Genomic DNA, 18,554 nt, shown 5'->3' on the forward strand with positions numbered 1-18,554 from the left:
TCCCTGCAAGTGCTTCTCTGAACTTTAAAAGAGAATAGTGCTCTGATTCAAAACAAGCACCACATTCAGAAGAGGAGGCTCACCTCTAACCTCTGCGTCTGGTCCTTTCCCAGCAGGTCCCGCACTTCCTCATTGTAAATTTCCAGGTAAGAGACACGAACTAAAAACCTGCAGATGAACAGCTGGGTAGTAGCAAAACATTTGCTGAAGTCCCACAAACACAGTCACAGAGTACAAAGAAAACAGTAAAATACCAACACAGTCCTACTGCCCCTCAAGAACTGCCTAAGTGGGAGCCTTTCATCTTGGGAGAAGTACTATTTCTGTTGTCATTGTCAAGGTCAGGCTCCTGCTACACATAGACTCACATTAAAAAAACAAAGAAACCAAAAATACCCAAAACAAAAACACAAGCAGTCAAGGGAAGGCATTTACCGTGTATCTCCCTCTGCCTTGGCAATGTGACCAAATATGTGGGCAAAAGAATTGGGAATGATGCCTCTGAGCTCAGGAACTGCTCGGACCCCTTCCATGGTGAAGGTTTTGCCTGTTCCAGTCTGCCCATATGCAAAAATAGTACCTGAAGGATAAAAGAATAAAGTCTAAGAGTTGAGTCTTCTCTAAACTCTAACTGCAGTTTTACTTCATCCCTTCTTAGCCTGATAGCACCGAACACCTCTATTTTTATGGAGTTAAAATTTTCCACCTACTCCAGTAGCTACTGGAGTACAAGGCTGGAGCAACAGAAATGCTGGGCAAACACAGCAAACAGGACCTATCTACTGCTAAATCCAGCTTGCAGGATGTCTAATAAAAAGTCAGCTTGTTTTAAAAGTGCAGAGTGACTAAAGCATGGAATGGTAGTACACTTCAGTTCCACTGGGTACTGAAATTGTACAGTGAGGAGCCAATGAGAATTCTGATAATGACATAAGTGCACATCTTTTCCAAAGAGATGATAAAAGGATAAAAACACGCAGTTAACTGGCCTCAGTGGAGCCTCCTTCATCACCCATCTACCACTATTAATGACAGTAGTGGGTACAAACACAGAGCACTCTAGCAAGTACCCTCAGGCTATTTTAAGTTAGAGGCCACAATAGAAATGATCTGAGACTACAGCCCTCAGAAGGTGAAACTCCCTTAAACAAGATCACCAGGAATTTTAACAAGGTAAAGAACAGGAGACAGGACGGGATCCTTCCCTTACAACAAGGACTTACCATTGTATCCCTCTAGAACAGAATCTATAATAGGTCTTGCTGTTAAATTATAGACATCCAGCTGTTTACTCTCTGGTCCAAACACCGTGTCAAACGTGAATGTCTTCGGAGGCTCATTGGAGGAGTCTGTTTTATGGACAGTTATAGTTCCCCTCATCTCATCCACATTCACTGCCATTTTGTAGCCTGTAGCTTTCTCCCGGTCATTGAGAGGCCGGCAGCGCACAACCACCTTGACATTGTCACAGCTTTCCGGCTTGTCCGGCTTCTCAGGCTTGTTAATCTGTAATTATTTTAAACAAGTACGCAGGCTGTAGCACTAGTGTTAACACAGAATCACAGAAAGGGTTGGGGTGCAAGAAACTCAGTTCCACCCTCTGCCATGGGCAGAAACACCTTCCACTGGAGCAGGATGCTCCAGCCTGGCCTTGAACACTTCAGGGATAAGACAACCACAGCTGCTCTGGACAACCTACGCCATGGCCTCACCACCCTCACAGGGAAGAATTTCTTCCCAACAGCCAATACAGCCCTGCCATATCCCACTATAAAACTACCGTGTGTTTAAGCACAAATACTGTTGAATCAGCTTGGGCAGCTACATCTCCAGAGGATCAAGAACTTGGGGACTTAAAACCAGCTTCATTATTAAAGCTGAGAGAATAACGCACTTATTCAGGCAACAGGATCTTCTTTGGTTGGCCAACATGGAAACTGAATGATTAAACCTTGAGCATTTCACATTCAACACCATCTAAGAACGTTTCAAGAAACAATTTCACGTTGCAATCTGCAACAAGCTTAGTGGAATTCGGTGCAGCCATGCCATTCTTTTTCAGTAACAATGACTATACACTCTCAAACCTCACAGAGCACACAGCCAGATACCAGGGAGTGCTGGCTGAAGGGAATTCATTTTAATTACAACCCTCAGTATACATGCTTAAGTTTAATCCTTTAGAATACCTGAATGTTGTATTATAAAACGCCACATTCATTTTCTTTCATGTAGTTACCAAAACAAATTTTGAATCACGGCTGACGAATCTAGTTAAGAGACACTCCCGTGGGCTAGAGGTGCTGCACCTGAGCATTTAACTGCTCCTACAGCAGCTATACTGGATGTCAAGCCGAAACAAACCCTTTCCAAGCGCCTGTCCCTGCAGCTGTCACCTGCCCCGATTCCTCGCAGGCCTCAGCAGCGGCTTTTGCCGTCCTGCTGAACGCGGAGAGCGGCTCAGCCCCTCTTGGGCGGGGGAGGGACGGCACACGAGGCGTCAGCCAAAACCAGGAGGGGTTTGGGTGTCTCCACGGGCCACCCGGGATAAAGGACGAGACCCTCGGAGGCGGCCGGACCTCCCCTCAGCGCTGCCAAGGCGCCGCCCGCATCCCTCATCACCCCCGCCCCGCTCGGCCTGACGGCACCGCCCGCCCTGCGGCTCCAGCGCGCACATGGGAACGGAGGCGGCGGCTCTGCGACCCCCGGGCGGGGCGGGCAGAGGTGCGCAGGGCCCGGACGGCCGCAGGGGCCGCGCCCCGCGTCTCCCCCGCATCTCACCGGCATGGCGACAGCGATGGCGGCCGCGGCAGCGCGGGCCCGGCGGCGGCACCGCGAACAATGACCGCACCGCGCCTGCGCCAGCCCGCCCCGCGGCCAACGGCGGCGGGGGCGGGGCCGGGGAGCCCAGCCAATGGCGGAGGGGCGGGCCCGGGGAGCCCAGCCAATGGCGGAGGGGCGGGCCCGGGGAGCCCAGCCAATGGCGGCGGGGGCGGGGCCCGGGGAGCCCAGCCAATGGCGGAGGGGCGGGCCCGGGGAGCCCAGCCAATGGCGGAGGGGCGGGCCCGGGGAGCCCAGCCAATGGCGGAGGGGCGGGCCCGGGGAGCCCAGCCAATGGCGGAGGGGCGGGCCCGGGGAGCCCAGCCAATGGCGGCGGGGGCGGGGCCCGGGGAGCCCAGCCAATGGCGGCGGGGGCGGGCCCGGGAGCCCAGCCAATGGCGGCGGGGCGGGCCTGGGGAGCCCAGCCAATGGCGGCGGGGGCGGGGCCTGGGGAGCCCAGCCAATGGCGGCGGGGCGGGCCTGGGGAGCCCAGCCAATGGCGGCGGGGCGGGCCTGGGGAGCCCAGCCAATGGCGGAGGGGGGCGGTGCGCCCCATCGCCATGGGAACGGCGGGCGGGCGGGGCGAGCTGGGCACGGCCGGGGACGGCGGGGACAGCGCGGGGCGGCCGCGGGCCGGGGGCTCTGAGGGGCTGAGGGGGCTCCAGGCGGGGCCCGGCGGGCTCTGAGGGGCTGAGGGGGCTCCAGGCGGGGCTCGGCGGGCTCTGAGGGGCTGAAGGGGCTCCAGGCGGGGCCCGGCGGGTTCTGAGGGGCTGAAGGGGCTCCAGGCGGGGCCCGGCCGGCTCTGAGGGGCTGAAGGGGCTCCAGGCGGGGCCCGGCGGGTTCTGAGGGGCTGAAGGGGCTCCAGGCGGGGCCCGGCCGGCTCTGAGGGGCTGACGCGGCTCTGAGGGCTCTCCAGCGGGTTTGACGGGGCTCCAGAGGCTCTGACAAGACTCCACTGCTCTGGAAGGGCTCCATGGGGTCTGAAGGGGCTCTAGATCTCCTTGGGGCTGCAAGCCCTAAGGCTTGCTGTTCTCCACACAAGGAAGAAAATCCATCTCCTTTACCTGACTGTAATGTTTTGAATTGCTGGTGAAATAGAGGGGTTGCAGAGTAAGCAAATAGAAACAAATAATACAGTCCAAGTGGCACATAAATCAGTTAGTCCTGCACTAATGAGGCACATTCCCAAGTTACTTGTTATTTAGTGTAAAGTTTGACCGCATACTGCTGGGATCCTCCACAGCCTCACCTGCTCCTCGCCTGCTCTCCATATTTCAACATCACGCTGTCCATGTGTCACTTACTTACAAGAATTAGTTTAAGTTATTCCAACAATGTGACTTTGTCCTTTCATAATCTGTCCTTAAGAGTCAAAGACAATTTTACTCAGCAGGAGAGGTCCATTAATAGTTTCTCCAGTGCCTGATGCCCAGAATCACACGTGTATCGCTCCCCCCAGCTATTTCTGCACACCCAAATCCTGCTGGCAGGTCACAGAGCATTGTTCCAGTCCCACTCCTCCCCTCATTGCCTTTGCTGTGGACCACCGGGCCTGGTGTCCCTGGGCAAGGCCAGGAATCCCCAGCACCAAGCACCAGGCACAGACACAATCCAAGGCTGTACCTCGGTTGTGCTGTATTTTTGCCGGAGGGATGCAAGCAGGAGCAGGAATGTGGACAGAGCTGATCTGTACCTGGCAGACCTCCCCACCAAACTGACCGGTGTATCACAGGGCCGGGCACACACAGGAATGACAGGACAAGGCCATTCTCTCAGCCCCAGGTGTGTGCAATCAGCTGAGTCAGGAAGCTTAAAGAGGCTATTTGCCAAAGTCTCTTTGATCCTTACACAGTGCTGCGGTGTCACTCAGAGCTGTGCTGCACGTACAGAATCATGGACTAATAATTTAGCACCAGGAAATTAAATGTATAGCCCAAGGGGCTGGTGAGAGAACAGTCATGTGTAGGCAGGCAAAGCTGTGGAAGAGAAAACATTTAACGTAATACATTGGAAGCAGCTTCCTGCAGAAAATTGTGCAGGAGGAAAACAAAGTGGTCCAGGACCTGAGAGGAAAGCTGAGAGTGGCTTTGAGCTGCAACGAGATCCTGGGTGGAAGAAAATGTGGGGTGAAAACACAATTGCTGGCAGAGAGGTCCAGCCCTCTGAGTGCATATGCTCCATGAAGCACATAGAGAAAAGATACCTCCTGTGACTGGAAGGAAAATAGGTCCTGACGGGTGCTGGGATTGTGTGGATCCAGCAAGTGTGTGTTTTGGAGGGGGCCGAGTTGAAGAGGAGGGACAGCACATCTCTCAAAGCAATAACCGCTGCCAGAGAAGGGGGCAAGAAGGGGGATCTGGGGGCTGTGCTGAAGGTTACAGTGTTTATCACCGTGGCAGAATTTCATTCGGATCCGGGAGCGCTTTGATCTCTGCACAGGCAGGACAGACCCACTCGGGCCGAGACAGCGCTCACCTGGGCGGTCCCCGAGAGACCGCGGGTGTTCAGCCGAGCCGTGCCCCGGAGATCGGGCACCAAGTTCCTGCCAGGCGTCCGGCAGCCTGGCGCTGCTCCCCCGCCGGTACCGGCCCCGCTCCCCTCCCTCCCGGGCCGGCGGAGCCCGCGCCCCGTGCCCGGTACCGCGGAGAGGACGCGGTCGGGACCGGACGGGACCGGGGTCCCCATCGCCTCCCGGCGCTCTGCAGGGCTGGAACGGCTGCCTGAGCGCTGGCGGTGCGGGAGCTGCTCGGTGCCGTTCTCAAGGACAGTCGAAACTAGCCAAAGGGCGAGATTTTAATTATTATTTTCCCCCGCAGCTACACAAGAGTAAACGTCTCAGTGCATCAAACCGGTCAGATAAATCATTGCCAGCTCTCTCTCTGTGAAACGGTCCGGCTCTGGATGCTCTGACATCCAGTGGCAACTGAAGTTGTTCATATGTAATTCCTGCTTTCAGGGAAATCTCACAGAGCTCCAGCTTTAGAAATGTAGAGCAGTTTCCAGAGGATTCATGTCACTTTGGGTTTTTTAATGGAATTGCAGAGATAATGGTGTGAGCTTCCAGAGAAAACTGTGAGGAAGCCCACATTCACCACTCCTTGGAAAGAAAAGCAGAAATTTTATATCTAGTAACATCTTTTTTCTGTTGTTAAAGAGACACCAAAATGTAAGCCTTGAAATAGTTTCAGGCTGGATGTTCTCATTCACTTAGTATTGATATGATTCAAAGCTGTTTATTTCCTGTAAGTACTCCCCTTATTCTGGAGAGGGGGATTTCCAAAGTAGTACCTCTGAGAAAAACTTTTAATTGGGAATTCATAAACCTCCTAAGAACAGTAATCTTTGACCCTTGTATGGAAACCATAAGCTTCTATTTGCCAGAAACTTGAAATCAGGTGATAACATGTTGTAGAGTAATAGCTCGGAAAATGGAGAGCCAAATGTGTGAAACAGGATAAATGGAGTAACCTGGACTGCTTGATCCAAGGTTTCTCTAGCCGTTACACAGCTCAGGAGTGAAGAAGCTGGACTGTACTGTTGTTCAGGCATCTGACATGTTTTCTTTCATCAGGAATTTCCAGGGAAAATGCATATCAGGATTGCTCCATCTGCAAACAAACAAGTCCTATGGCTGCTCCTCAGTTTTCAGCACTGGCAAGTACAGATGTGTGTAAGCACAGCTAGAACCAGATGGGCTGGGCAACACGAATGAGTGCTTTAAACTGCTCCAAAACGAGCCCTTGCCCTCCCTCTGTGGACACAGCTGACAACTTCCTTAATTTTAAGCCTCCAGCCATCTAAAATGCTAATTAGAGCACTTAAAAAGATTTGAGTCTTCCTTTGGAGATATGTTAACAAAATCATCAAAGCACTAACTGTATTTTTCTTCTAACTTTTCCTTCCCCTCAGGGCACAGATATCTCTCTGTCAGGTTACAAAAAAGCAGTTCTCTGGATTGCAGAAATCAGCTCCCAGTTCCAGTTTTACCCATAAATGTTTGCCTTAGCCACCAGCATAATTCCACAGGCTGTTGGCATCAGTAAAGGTAAAGATTTCTGTCAGCTTTTCCCTGTCTAGATTACTGACTGGGAACATAAGGAGCATGTAATCAGTTTATACACAAAGCAGGGATGATGTTTGGCAGCAGATTTAGGGAGCAGTCAGGGTCGTTGCTGGGAAAGGCCATTAAGCAAAGATATATATACACACACACACATATGAACTTGAGGGTTTGATGAGGTTCCACTGACCTCATTAGAATTGTTTGTGTGAACTTAGTCCAACTGCTGTGGTAAGTACAAAGAACTCATCTGGTTTTCTGTGCTAAACAGAAATTATTCACATTATCAGTTTTATTATTCACATTATCAGTTTTAATGTTCTGGGGTTTAGACTACTATTTTAAATTAAACTGTCCTCTTCTGCCACAGCAAAGGTAGGGATTGAGCTGAACCTTGCAGCTCCCAGTTCTATATAGGTTTATACCAGCATATAGAATCACAGAATCACTGAGGTTGGTAAAGGCCTCTAAGATCATTGAGTCCACCATTTGACTGATCACCACCCTATCAACTAAACCATAGTACTAAGTGTCACATCTAGTTGTTTCTTGAGCACCCCCAGAGATGCTGACTCTCCCACCTCCCTGGGCAGCCTGTTCCAATTTTAATAGCCCTTTCCATGAGGAAATTCTTCCTGAAGTCCAACCTGAACCAATATATGAAAGTGAGGAGCAACATTGCAGTGTAAATACTGTGACAGTGCAGAGTCTAAAAGTTGTGAGAGGCATGAATAAAAATGGCACCTATAAGAGGATTTATTCTGCTTCACTTTGAATTTCCTTGTTCTGTTTCCAGCTTCTGTAGATAAACTAATTCAGAAGCAACTGTAACTTAAATGAAAGTTTGAAACTTGTGTATGTATCATAGAATGACAATTATCTCCCCCAAGACTCTTATCTTCGTTACTCAGTGTTTGTTTCTTCTCCCTTCAGGCCCAATTAAAATATCTGCAGTGTATTGCAATTTCCTGCCTTGTCCTTGCAGCAAACACCAATGAAGATGAGGTCTGTATGTTTCATTTTAAACACATTAAAAGTTAAAAGTTGTTCATATTTCCAGGTCTTTCAACAACTTTGACATAATGAAAAAGTGTCAATTTGTTTACCCTAAGTAGTCCTAAAGAGGTGAGAATAGCATTTTCAGTCCTATTTCATTGTTGCTCCAAAGAATGGTGACCTTTAGGGATGAAGGACTTGTTTTTGTTTATGTCATGGATGTGTTCTGTCCTGCTCCCAAACCTCTCTCTCCTCTTTTCAGAATCCATGGCTGACAGTAGAGCTTAGTCTGAGGGGACAGTCAAGATGCACATCAGAGGGCTGCAATTCCCATGCTATAGCTCCTGAGAGGGCACAGGTGTGACAGAGCAGAGGCTTTTCAGAGGAAGCTTTAAATAGATGAGTTTGCTCAGAGCTAAAACTGGTATCTGAACCATTGAGCAACTGACTCAGGTCTGCACCTCAAGATGAGAAAGTAAAGTCAGCAGCCAGTGAGAAATTTCTGCAGGCATTTACAAGCATTAGCTAAAAACATTTCAGATTTCATGCCTCCTCTTTTCTTCCTTCTGCTTTGCAGAAGAAGAGGAAGGCCAGGAGCTGGAGTCAGATATATACACACATCTCTTCAAAGAGCCACTGTGGCAGTGAAGTGTTCTTCACAGCCTTTCTTAGATGGTGTTACAATGAAGTTATTGTTTTTTTCCTCTCAGCTACAAAGGATAAGCTGTGTCAATGACCACAGCAGGCCTTGTAAAACAGGCTGCCAAGAAGCCTCCCCTGAGGAAGACTAGTGGCAGCAGGGAAGGTGCAGCACTGATGCCACACTGGGGAGGCTCACAGCATCACTCTTGCTGTGGGCTGGGTCTGCAGCAGCTGCCCTGGGGTCAGCAGGGACCACTCTTCATTTAGGATGGAAGGTACCTAGGATGAGATCTCCTGAATGAGCATTCTGCTTAACAAAAACTTGTGTAAACTTGTCAGATCCTTTCACAATACAGAGAAGCGCACACAGCACTGTATAGGACGTTGGTTTCTTTATTTTTTTGTAATTTTAAAAATTTTTTTACAGGTAATACCATCAGTGCAGACGCTAGTGGTGCAGAGCAGATGTAAGCACTCTCCAGCCGAGATCTTGAGAATGGAAAGAATTATACTGGATAAGCTTCAGTGGGATCTTTACACAGAAACACCAATGGATTTCTTAAACATTGTAAGCACTATGTTTTGCAATGTTTTTTCTTTAAAGAAACAACTCCTTATCAAATAAGACTAAAAAACACAGATGCACACACACACCCACTCACACATCCTTCCCAAGATGCTTGGCAAACTACCTATTCCTACCTATTGTCAAGCCTTTTAAAGAATATTACAGTAATTATATGTTTACATTTTTTTTAAATTTTCTACTATTTAAAACCTTCTATTTTGCTCAAAAAAAAAAAAAAAAAAACTTCCTCTCATCTTTCAAGGAGAATGAAGGGACATTAAAAAGATTCTCATAATGCACAACTATATGCCTTCTTTATTTTTTTTAAATACAAGCTGCAAAAATATTTCTAACTATTTCCCTTCTATTAATACTGTACATACAAAGCTATCAGAGTTTTGCTACATTTCCCACATAGGTTTTTTTTTAAACCATTTCCTTTTCATCCCACTAATTATTCATTTATGCAATGAGAATACCCTGGTCTGGCACTTAGTTCACATTGCAGTTACTAAACATTTAATAGAAACAATTAAACTTTGTCTTCAATAAACGATCATGTACTAGTAAGGCAAAATTCATGTGATATGAACATATCCTGGATCCCTATTTTAAGGTTATGTGCAAATATTAAGCCATTTTAGGCTGCTGATTGTGAAAACTGCCTTTCGTAGGTCCTTGTTTCCTTGGTGAATTCAGAGTGCAGTTATTACTGGTTTTACTGGATTTGGAGCTGCTGTTCTGAATTGAATCTCCTGGATAGCATTCTGGATAATGTAAAAAACCTCAGAAATTGCTAGGAAACATAGACCTTGTACATTCATTATCACCTCAAAAAAACAGTTCAATGATTGGCAAGTACGAACACAAAACACACAAAAAAAAGGTGGGGGAAGCCTTCAAGTTTCCTGATATGAGATGAAATTCATCTGTACTTCTGGGTGATGACATGAAAACATAAACTTCACTAACCTTTGCTTTTCATATATATATGTGTGTATATATATATGTACACTTTATCTTCTCTGCAGTTCCATGCCAAGGTGATGTCCAGCTGGCCCCATCTCCCACCCAGACTGCCTCAGAGGAATCCTTCCCTCCACGTTGCACTCTTGACCAAGCAGCTGCAGCACTGTATGGCCTGCCACCAACTTGTGCAGTTTAAGGGCTCCACGTTGGTTTTGGTGATCATCACCTTGGAGCTGGAGAGGCAGACTCCTGGTTGGTTTGTTGTTATTACTGATCTGCTAAAAAAAGCACAGGTAGGAAGCAAAATGGCCTTTGGTCACAAATCCTGAAGGCAGGACATGACACATGAATAAAGCCACGTGTATTTACAGCCAGTATTGCACTTCAGCAGCTCCTGAGACTTGTGTCCTTGTTCTGCCTTTGCTGCAGACCTTGCTGGTGCTAACAAAAGGGAACAGAAGTGAAGTTCAGGGGTGGGACTGGGGAGAGGGACATCCCTTTGGCAGGGAAGGGAGGGTTCCAAATTCTTGGCCATAGATAGCTGCCTGAATTCTGAGCCAGGAGAAATTCTCTCATGATGGGAGAGTCTGAGAGCACCCAGAAATCTGCCCAGCTTCCTCAGCCTCCCTGTGAAAACTGAGAAAACTTTTAAGTACAGTCACATAGCTCTAAAAATATGTTTGACTTCTAATTCAATACAAGCTCTATTTTTTCTTTTTTTTTTTTTCAAAAGCTTTTCCCCAGTTTCATAAAACACATGCCTTTTAAGAGAGCACACTTAGAAGGCTAAAGACCCAGTCTGTCAGCTTGCCGTCCACACATTTTGAGGTCTTGAATTTGTCTGAAATAACCTGGCCTCCTGCTATCCCTGCTGCCTGCTGTTTCCTGCAAAGAGGAAGCACTTGCCCAGTTTCTGTGTAGTAGAAAGAATAATCATAGTTATAGGAGGAGTTACCAGGAGCTCTTGGATAAGTGTTTTCCATCAGGATCAACAGCATATTGCTGCTATGCATCTACTGAGGCATACAGCCTGTCCCTGCCCTCCCACTAATTACAAAATGACAGGAGCAGTGGCCAGACAAGAGAGTCATTTATCCAGAACTTAAAATAAATCTGCATCTTTCTTTACAGGTGAACAGCACTGAATTCATCCACTGCAAAGAACTTGTGGATCTAGAATTAATGTGCTTGTAGCCCCTAATGCTGTTCATATTTTCTGTCCCATCAGCCAAGCTGTGCTGGGCCATCCCAAGGCAAGGCTACCCTGCCATCTCCCTTCTGAACAGAAAAGGTTCCAACAAGGGAGGTTGAGAGTTGCTGAAAGCCAGCCTGTTTCACCTACTACATCTTTCACACCTACTACAGCCCAAATTCCTGATCAAACCACTGAGACTGAAGAATGCTGTGATGAATTCAGACACCTGCACAGTGAGGATGGGGAAGGGAGTGCTGGAAGGATGAACACAGGAGGCTTGTGCCCTCAGCTGAGCTGCCCCTGTCCTCCCCAACAGCCACCCAAACAGGACCAGTGGAGAATTACTGCCTTGGAAGCAGCACCTGCAGAACCAGCAGGTCCCAGCAAACATAACAGCCAAAACAGCAGGGCAAAATTGTCACTGTGCTCCTCAGAGGGTAAAGACACATTGTATTATCAGTCTATACTTTATGGCCTTCCTAAGCAGTGTGTGCTACCCCTCAGTTTTAAAATTATGTAAAGACAGAAGGTGGGGAGGGGAGGGACTTGGTCACAGTCCTGCAACCCACAGATCTAGCTGGCAGGCAGCTACAAACTTCACGAAGAACCAAATGCCTCAGAGTTTATATTTAAAACAGCCATGATGAAGTTTGACAGATTGAGCCTTTCATCCAGCTCATACCATTGTTCTCTCATTAGAGCTAATCTGGCTTGGCCCATGGGAGCTGAACAGGAGCTGCTGTTGAGGAATGGGCAGCCCCCACTGCTGTCTCTGCAAGAGTTCTCAGATGGAACCAAGGTTTTGATTCAGCAGTGAGAAGCTTGAATCAAACCTCCAGTTTTCCTTAAGGCCTGACCTTGTAATCCAGGGGCCTGGATCTGTGCTTTTTCCTGGTTAAGCCATTACAGACTCTATGACAGTTCCTATGAAATGTGGGAGATTACTTCTTGTCTACTATCACCATTGCCTTGGGCTCTCCCCAGCATATGCTGGTCAGGGTTTTTAAATTTATTCTGTTTTACCAGACTAGACAAAATAAAATGCCTTTAATAATTCCCCTCCACCACTACAACCACATTGTTTCTTACAAATTGCTTAATCTTCATAGCAAAGTGGTTTCGCAAAGGTCAGATTAAACCACTCTTGCACTTTAAAAAATCAGTTTCACACATCCTTTTAAAATTAGTGGAGGCTTTGTTTTAAACAATAGGCATTTTTAGGTGATTGTTACCCTAGTTTGAGGGTATAATCCAGCCAGTATGGGATGGGTAACAGCACCACACCTACCATCTTGTCACAGAAGAGGAGGGGGGTTCATAGGGACTGGCACAGGCTACTGAGCAGGGGTCTCATGTAATGACATGGGATAAATAACTTGGAGACAGAGATGGGACAGGAGCAAGCAGACAATGCTGACAGCAGAGCTCATCAGTGCAAGAAGAAAGTTTCTGGCTTTCTCCCCTTCTTCATTGTCTTATCTTGTAGGAGAGGAACTCCTGGACCAACCATGCAGGACTGATGTGCTGAGCAGCTGTTCACACTTTCTCAAGTGTTAAACTTGTCAGAGTGAGCTCTGTGTGTGCAGGGAGAAAGCAACGCACTCTTAAAACCACAAAGTCCCCAAGCATTCCAGTAACATCCAGTAATGGAGATTTAGTGCAAATAACCTGTGTGAACAGACATGACTTGCACCAGCAGTGAAAGCCACAGAATTCCCATGAGCCAGGTCAAAGCTGCCTCAAGCTGTGGATGCTGTGCTGAGGGGGGACCCTGCCCTGGCCTGAGATGTTGCAGGAGCAGGACCTGGGGCTGGTTTAGACCACATGAGCTTTGTGAGGTCCCCACAGACTCGGGGGTCAGGCAGCAGCACACCTGGAACATGGGATTTATTTATGCTGCTACAGGGAAAGTTCTCATTTAATGGTAGGGCTATTCCCTCCTCCTGAGCAGTACCTTCCTTTTCTCTCACAAGCTATGAGTTGACTGTCTGGCTTTTGGAAGGAGGTGAGTTGTCTTTTATAGTTTCCACTAAATAAAACATAAGCTTGGTCTGCCTGTTCTCTGTAGCCCTGGGATAGCCCAGTTGAAAGGTGATGCCCACACCACTCCCTGCAGAAAACTGGGCTGTGATGGGCTCTGCTTCCCTCCCATCCCTTTGCCTTATCTCAAGCATTGTCACCAGTTGTGTGTACCCGTGGAAATGCCAGCAGCAGGGCTCTACACACAATAATTAACATGCTGTAACTACACAACAACCAGAACCAGAACCTGGTGTTTTCCCCTCACAGCTTTGAGCCCATGGATACAGTTCTTGCCTACAGGTGGATGATGTGTTAAAACCTGTGAACAAGCTTACTTTTCAAAATTTCTGCAGATCTCTATGAACATGCAAAAGTATACATTAACAGGGGTTAATTCTAAAAATAAAGGCAGTGCTGGAAGGCCCTTCAGGGCTCCATGCTCCCAGCCAGGGTGCAAGGTGCTATACTGGGATGGGAACAGTTCACCTGGAGCCTGCCTGTGCTCCCAGGACACACTGCTGCTTCTCTGGCAGTACAGCTCCCTCCCACACACCTATTCCAGCACTGCAGTTACCAAGAAGGAACAAATATTTCTGTCTTGACTTCAATAGGCTAAAAATGTCACTTACCTTTTCATTCTGCCATTGCTCAGAATGGAGCTTCCTACCCCAGAGAATGAGCTGCCAGTACATGAAGGAGCTGCTCTTGCACAGGACCATTCTTGTTACAGGAGTTTTTTTGATAGTGAGAATAGCACCACTTCTCTTTTTTTTTTCTTGCAGAACAGGGTCCAAAGCTTTAATACCTTTTCCCTCCCTGCCTGGGCAAGTAATGAGTGACAAGATGAACACTCCCTACCCACAGCAGTGACAGGAACAATTTTGCCCAGTGAGTTTGAGAGGATGACAGGTCATCTGTGTGCCCACCTGTTTGGACTGTGTGTACAACATGAGTTTATTCCAACTGCAGCTCCATTCACACTGCAGATCCCGTTTGCTACACACCAGTTACTGGTGAAAATGTGCCAGATTCAGTGAGTGCTGGCACAGGTCTGATGTGATTATGGCTAGCTCTGTAAGGATTGTTGTTTTGGAGAATATTCACTCCCAGAAAAACCACAGAGAATGCTTATACAGTATTTTCAAAGAGCTCTGACCTGGTAAGGTCCGTTCCCTTGGGGGATCTCAGCCCAAGTGAGGCATACCTCTCTAACCAGACTCTTGTTGCCTCAATTCAGGCCAAATTTCCAGATGCCTGAAGCTACCACCAGCTTGTAAACAAAGCTGCAATTACACCTGAAATCCCCTATGGTAAGCATCCACAGAACTGATTTCTGTGGCTGTTTTAAACCACTTACAGAAATAGCAAAGCATTTCATATCCTCCCATCCACCACACTGTCCCCCATTCATAACCCTCAGCTAAAGGAACCAAATTACAGCTCATGCAGTCACTCAAGAACTACTGCAGGTGAGGAGGGAACTGCCCCATTTCAAGACAGCACTCACTGGGGTGTGTCTGACAATAAACCTGACTCCATGTCACTAATTGTGGAGGGGATGACCTAGGAGAAGAGTTCATTTACACAGCTGCACAAATAAGCAAACTCCTGTGGTGAGAGAATTGACCAAGAGACAAGAAAACTGCAAAGGGAAGAATAATGCAATAGTTATACCTCATTTGTGGCATGGCATCTATACAGTTGTTGTGGTTTTTTTTCTCCTGCTAATTGATTTTGGTGTGTTAAACTGAATTTGAGCAGTACTTACAGTTCAATTCTTTAGGAAGGCAGAACAGTGCACTGAGATGGAGAGATGCATTACCTTCTGGCAGGTCTCAGAGCCCCCTCCCATTCCACCTCAGCAAGACATGCAACTGGAATCCCCCTGGTGACCTAACTATGGTCATGACAAACAGAACTTAATCAAATCTTCTGAGCAATTTGGAAAAAGAACAAAAAGCTTCTAGTCCCAATTCACCTATCCTGCTGGGAATCTAACTTGACAAAAGCTCAAAGCCGGATGAAAGCTTTGCCAAAGCAATTCGAGTGGCTGGCCTCAACAGAGAACACAAGCAAGTTTAAAACAGTCCTCAAAGCAGCAGCAAAGGCTGTATCATAGCTCAGCCTGACAGTCACACACAGCTTCAGCTTCCCCACATTCCGTGCAGGGCACCACAGATGTGAAGGCTGACAGAGCCCTCCTAAGCAGACCTCAGCTCTGAATTCATGGCCCCCAAGACACAGCTGTGTCAGACCCTGGTGCTCCCCACCTGCTCCCACTTCCCCTGACACAAGTGGTGTCTCATCCCTGCCCACCGTGGCAGCAGGGACAGGTAGGGATGAAGAACATGGGGTGAACATGTTTGTCATGGGGTTTCATCCCCAATGCCTGCAAGAGGCAGCAGTCTCCACAGCTTCTCCATGTGTCTCCTTTTCAGGCCACATACCTGTTACAGCTGCAGTCTATTTCCCGGTTCTGCTTTAGGCTAGGACACCCAGAGGGTTTAGAGACTGTCACTTGTCACACGCCCTAGGGACAGGCGCTCAGTGCCTGGGGCTGTCAGTACCTCTACACCAGCCTCTCTGTCTCTTGGGGGTTATAGGGACACCATGTCCCCCGTGGGAGCCTCGGAGGGCTCCTGTCACACACACCCACACTCCCCATTCTCAGCCTTTGTCCCACTGTGGTCACACCACCAGCATGAGGTAGGGGCACGGGTGAAACTTCTTCAAACCTCCTGCCAAAGACTGGCTTTTGGCCTTTCCTACCGTCCCAGCCTCGGGGCAGCAGTCGGGGAAAAGGGAGGGAGACTGGGGACAGCAGCTGCCAAGACACAGGGGTGCACAGGGGACATCACACTTTAATCAGAGGGCAATGGGGTTAATGAGGGGAAACTGGGATCACAGAGGGACAGAGGACATTTTTCTGGTTATAGCTGGTGTACAAACCATGGTTTTAACAGATGTTTGTTAAACGAGTCAGTTTTGTTTTTATTAAACCCAGCTTTGGTACAGGTCATTCCTGAGATTCATTTACAAGGCTGTTTAAAACAAAGATAAACTGGGGCCTCTCCCTGTTCCTGTGTGAAGTTACTGGGGCACAGACATCACATTTTGTTTTTCCCCTTTCCTTTTTTTTAAGAAAAGCATTTGTGTAAGGGGAAGTCCGTCTGTTACAAACACAGAACTTACACCAGGAACACCGAGTCTCCACTTTAAACCATTTCTCCTCCATTAACAAATAACATTTAGTTGTGCTTTAAAATGGCTCCCTTCTGACCCATCACATCCCAGCGGGATGAGCAGAGCCCAGCCCGGCCAGGCAGGGTTACCCAGCCCCAAAGCAGCAGATGGGAGGTGGGCAGGGAGCTCTGGGGAAGGGGTTACGGAGTGAGGCACCACGAGCAGCCCTCAGAAAACTAAAGAGATGAAGGTTGAGGCATTTTGGTTATAAAACCTGTGAGTATACAGAAGCAAGCTGCACAGAAGAGTTATTGTTATGAAAGGTGAGAATCCAGCTGAAAGACTAGGGATGTCAAACTAGGGCTGTCAGGTTAGAGACATCAGGTTCCCCAGTTACACCCCAAAACCAGACTGAGGAGAGGACCTGCAGGACTCTGTTACTGCAGCAGCTCGAGCAGCCAAGCTGAAAGCTCCTCACACTACCCCAGTTTGTCCCTCAGCTCTCTGCAGTCAGTGGTGTTAACTCCCTTGGGGTAAGAGCCCCAAATAAGCATTCTGGATTTAGTGCCAGACATGCAGCAGCGTTAATTAGCAGTTTACCTTTTGGCAGGTATCTTGGATTTCAACTTTACCAAGAAACCTGATTAAGCAAACTTTTCCCCATCAAAAGACATGGTGAATTTTAGTCCTTGCTACATATTCTCTTCTGTGCAATATATTGCAAGCTTAAAGGTGTAAGCACCAATTAATTTCTTCTGCATGAGATGTTTTGGCCTTAATAAATCTTCTAATTAACATATCTTCCTGTTGTTATGGAGTACGCACTGGGAAGACTAAAGAAGCTATAGAAAGAACAAAAGAGAATCAGTGTTTAAGTTTCAATTATTTACATTAAGTAAATACAGCATGAAAGGTCAAAGCACCAATCTATTGCACAGTCATTTGAGTTTAACCCATTGCAACTTGGAGAAGCTCTCACAGCTGCCACCATCTTGTTTGGAACTGGCAATCAAATGATTAATTTAAAATTTAATGAAAAGACTGCTGACGGAACATGAGAAATAACTGCTGAGGGAACATGAGAAATCCCAGGTGATGTGGACCCACAACCAGCACACACAGATGGAGCAGTGGCTTTGCAGGGTCCTCGCCTCATTCCATCCCTCACAGCTGCAGAGTTCTCCAGAGGGAAGAGCTGAAGACAAGGCTGGGTTCGTGGGGCTGTCTCCTGAAGGAAAGTACCATCATGTCCCAGGGCCTTGGCCACCAGGCTTTGGATCTGGAACTGCGAAGCATGGGCAGCACCTGCCTCACTGCTTCTCTGACTATGCACTTCTGTCCTCCTCAAAGCATCTCTAGGAGCTCTGCACAACTATTAATGAATGCTCTTAACACTGCTCCTCTGGAAAGACACTTGCACATCATCTGAATCACCCGGTGGCCCATCTTTAAAAACTCCACCATCTTTGGTTCCCTAAACTCTGATATACCTGAATGCACGTGCTCCTCTCTGGTCTCCTAGATTTGGCTTTAAAATGTATTAGAATGGAAAAGCATGTAAACATTTCATACAGACCAGTTGGTATCAATTGGTAATTCCCTACTAAAGCTTTTGCCTAAAAGGTTTCCAGCTGCATATTCCTAAAAAACTCTGAGAGGCAGCCAGGATCAACAGCCTGGTTTTGTTCTTCAAGCTGGGGCTGCAGAAAAACCTCCCACGAGAAGCACTGCTACAGCAAACACTGTGCATCAGCCAAACTCCACACTGGCAGGATCTGAAGTGCAGCACTGATCTCAGTCCAATACCAAACAAACCCCACAATGGCCCAAAGTTGAGTGAATATAACTTGGTACATAGCAATGGCCCAGGGAACAGACACTGAGAACAAATCTTTGGGTAAAGCTTCAGCTGCTTTCTGAAAGCAGAGCACCAAACTAAAGCTGTGCTCTTTTGCTGGCCTTGACCTGAGTGTAATCATGTCCTTCTTCAGACAAGGAACACAGCTTTGGACACACCACCAGGAAATCTCTCCACCTTCTCCCTTTTCACTCTACCTTTAAATCACCTCTCTGGGCACCATGGAATCAGCAAAGCTGCT

The 18,554-nt window shown here is 47.8% G+C and overlaps 3 protein-coding genes across 4 annotated transcripts in view; 1 reads left to right on the forward strand and 2 right to left on the reverse strand.

Moving 5' to 3' along the window:
• The window catches only part of KIF3A (kinesin family member 3A), a 19,145-nt gene extending 16,272 nt beyond the window's left edge, over positions 1 to 2,873 (reverse strand). For both annotated transcript variants that reach the window (XM_031506001.2, XM_021549553.2), the window contains exons 1-4: positions 2,782 to 2,873; positions 1,224 to 1,506; positions 436 to 580; positions 84 to 168 (exon numbers count right to left, since the gene is read on the reverse strand). In XM_031506001.2, the coding sequence (XP_031361861.1) occupies positions 84 to 168; positions 436 to 580; positions 1,224 to 1,506; positions 2,782 to 2,787 (519 nt within the window). In that variant the 5' untranslated portion in view covers positions 2,788 to 2,873. The remainder of the gene's footprint in view (positions 1 to 83; positions 169 to 435; positions 581 to 1,223; positions 1,507 to 2,781) is intronic.
• On the forward strand, positions 2,842 to 12,281 carry CCNI2 (cyclin I family member 2). Its single transcript, XM_077786739.1, is given in 10 exon segments — positions 2,842 to 3,365; positions 5,260 to 5,401; positions 6,730 to 6,840; positions 6,842 to 6,865; positions 7,814 to 7,885; positions 8,946 to 9,086; positions 10,118 to 10,348; positions 11,187 to 11,250; positions 11,253 to 11,687; positions 12,277 to 12,281. Coding segments are annotated over 10 exon segments (1,749 nt in total).
• A 3,832-nt stretch (positions 12,282 to 16,113) lies between these two features.
• The window catches only part of SEPTIN8 (septin 8), a 34,572-nt gene continuing 32,131 nt past the window's right edge, over positions 16,114 to 18,554 (reverse strand). The window contains exon 10 of the mRNA XM_021549511.2: positions 16,114 to 17,297. Within this exon, the coding sequence (XP_021405186.1) occupies positions 17,243 to 17,297 (55 nt within the window). The 3' untranslated portion in view covers positions 16,114 to 17,242. The remainder of the gene's footprint in view (positions 17,298 to 18,554) is intronic.

This window comes from Lonchura striata, chromosome 15 (assembly GCF_046129695.1).
Source record: "Lonchura striata isolate bLonStr1 chromosome 15, bLonStr1.mat, whole genome shotgun sequence".
Taxonomy (NCBI): Eukaryota; Metazoa; Chordata; class Aves; order Passeriformes; family Estrildidae; genus Lonchura; species Lonchura striata.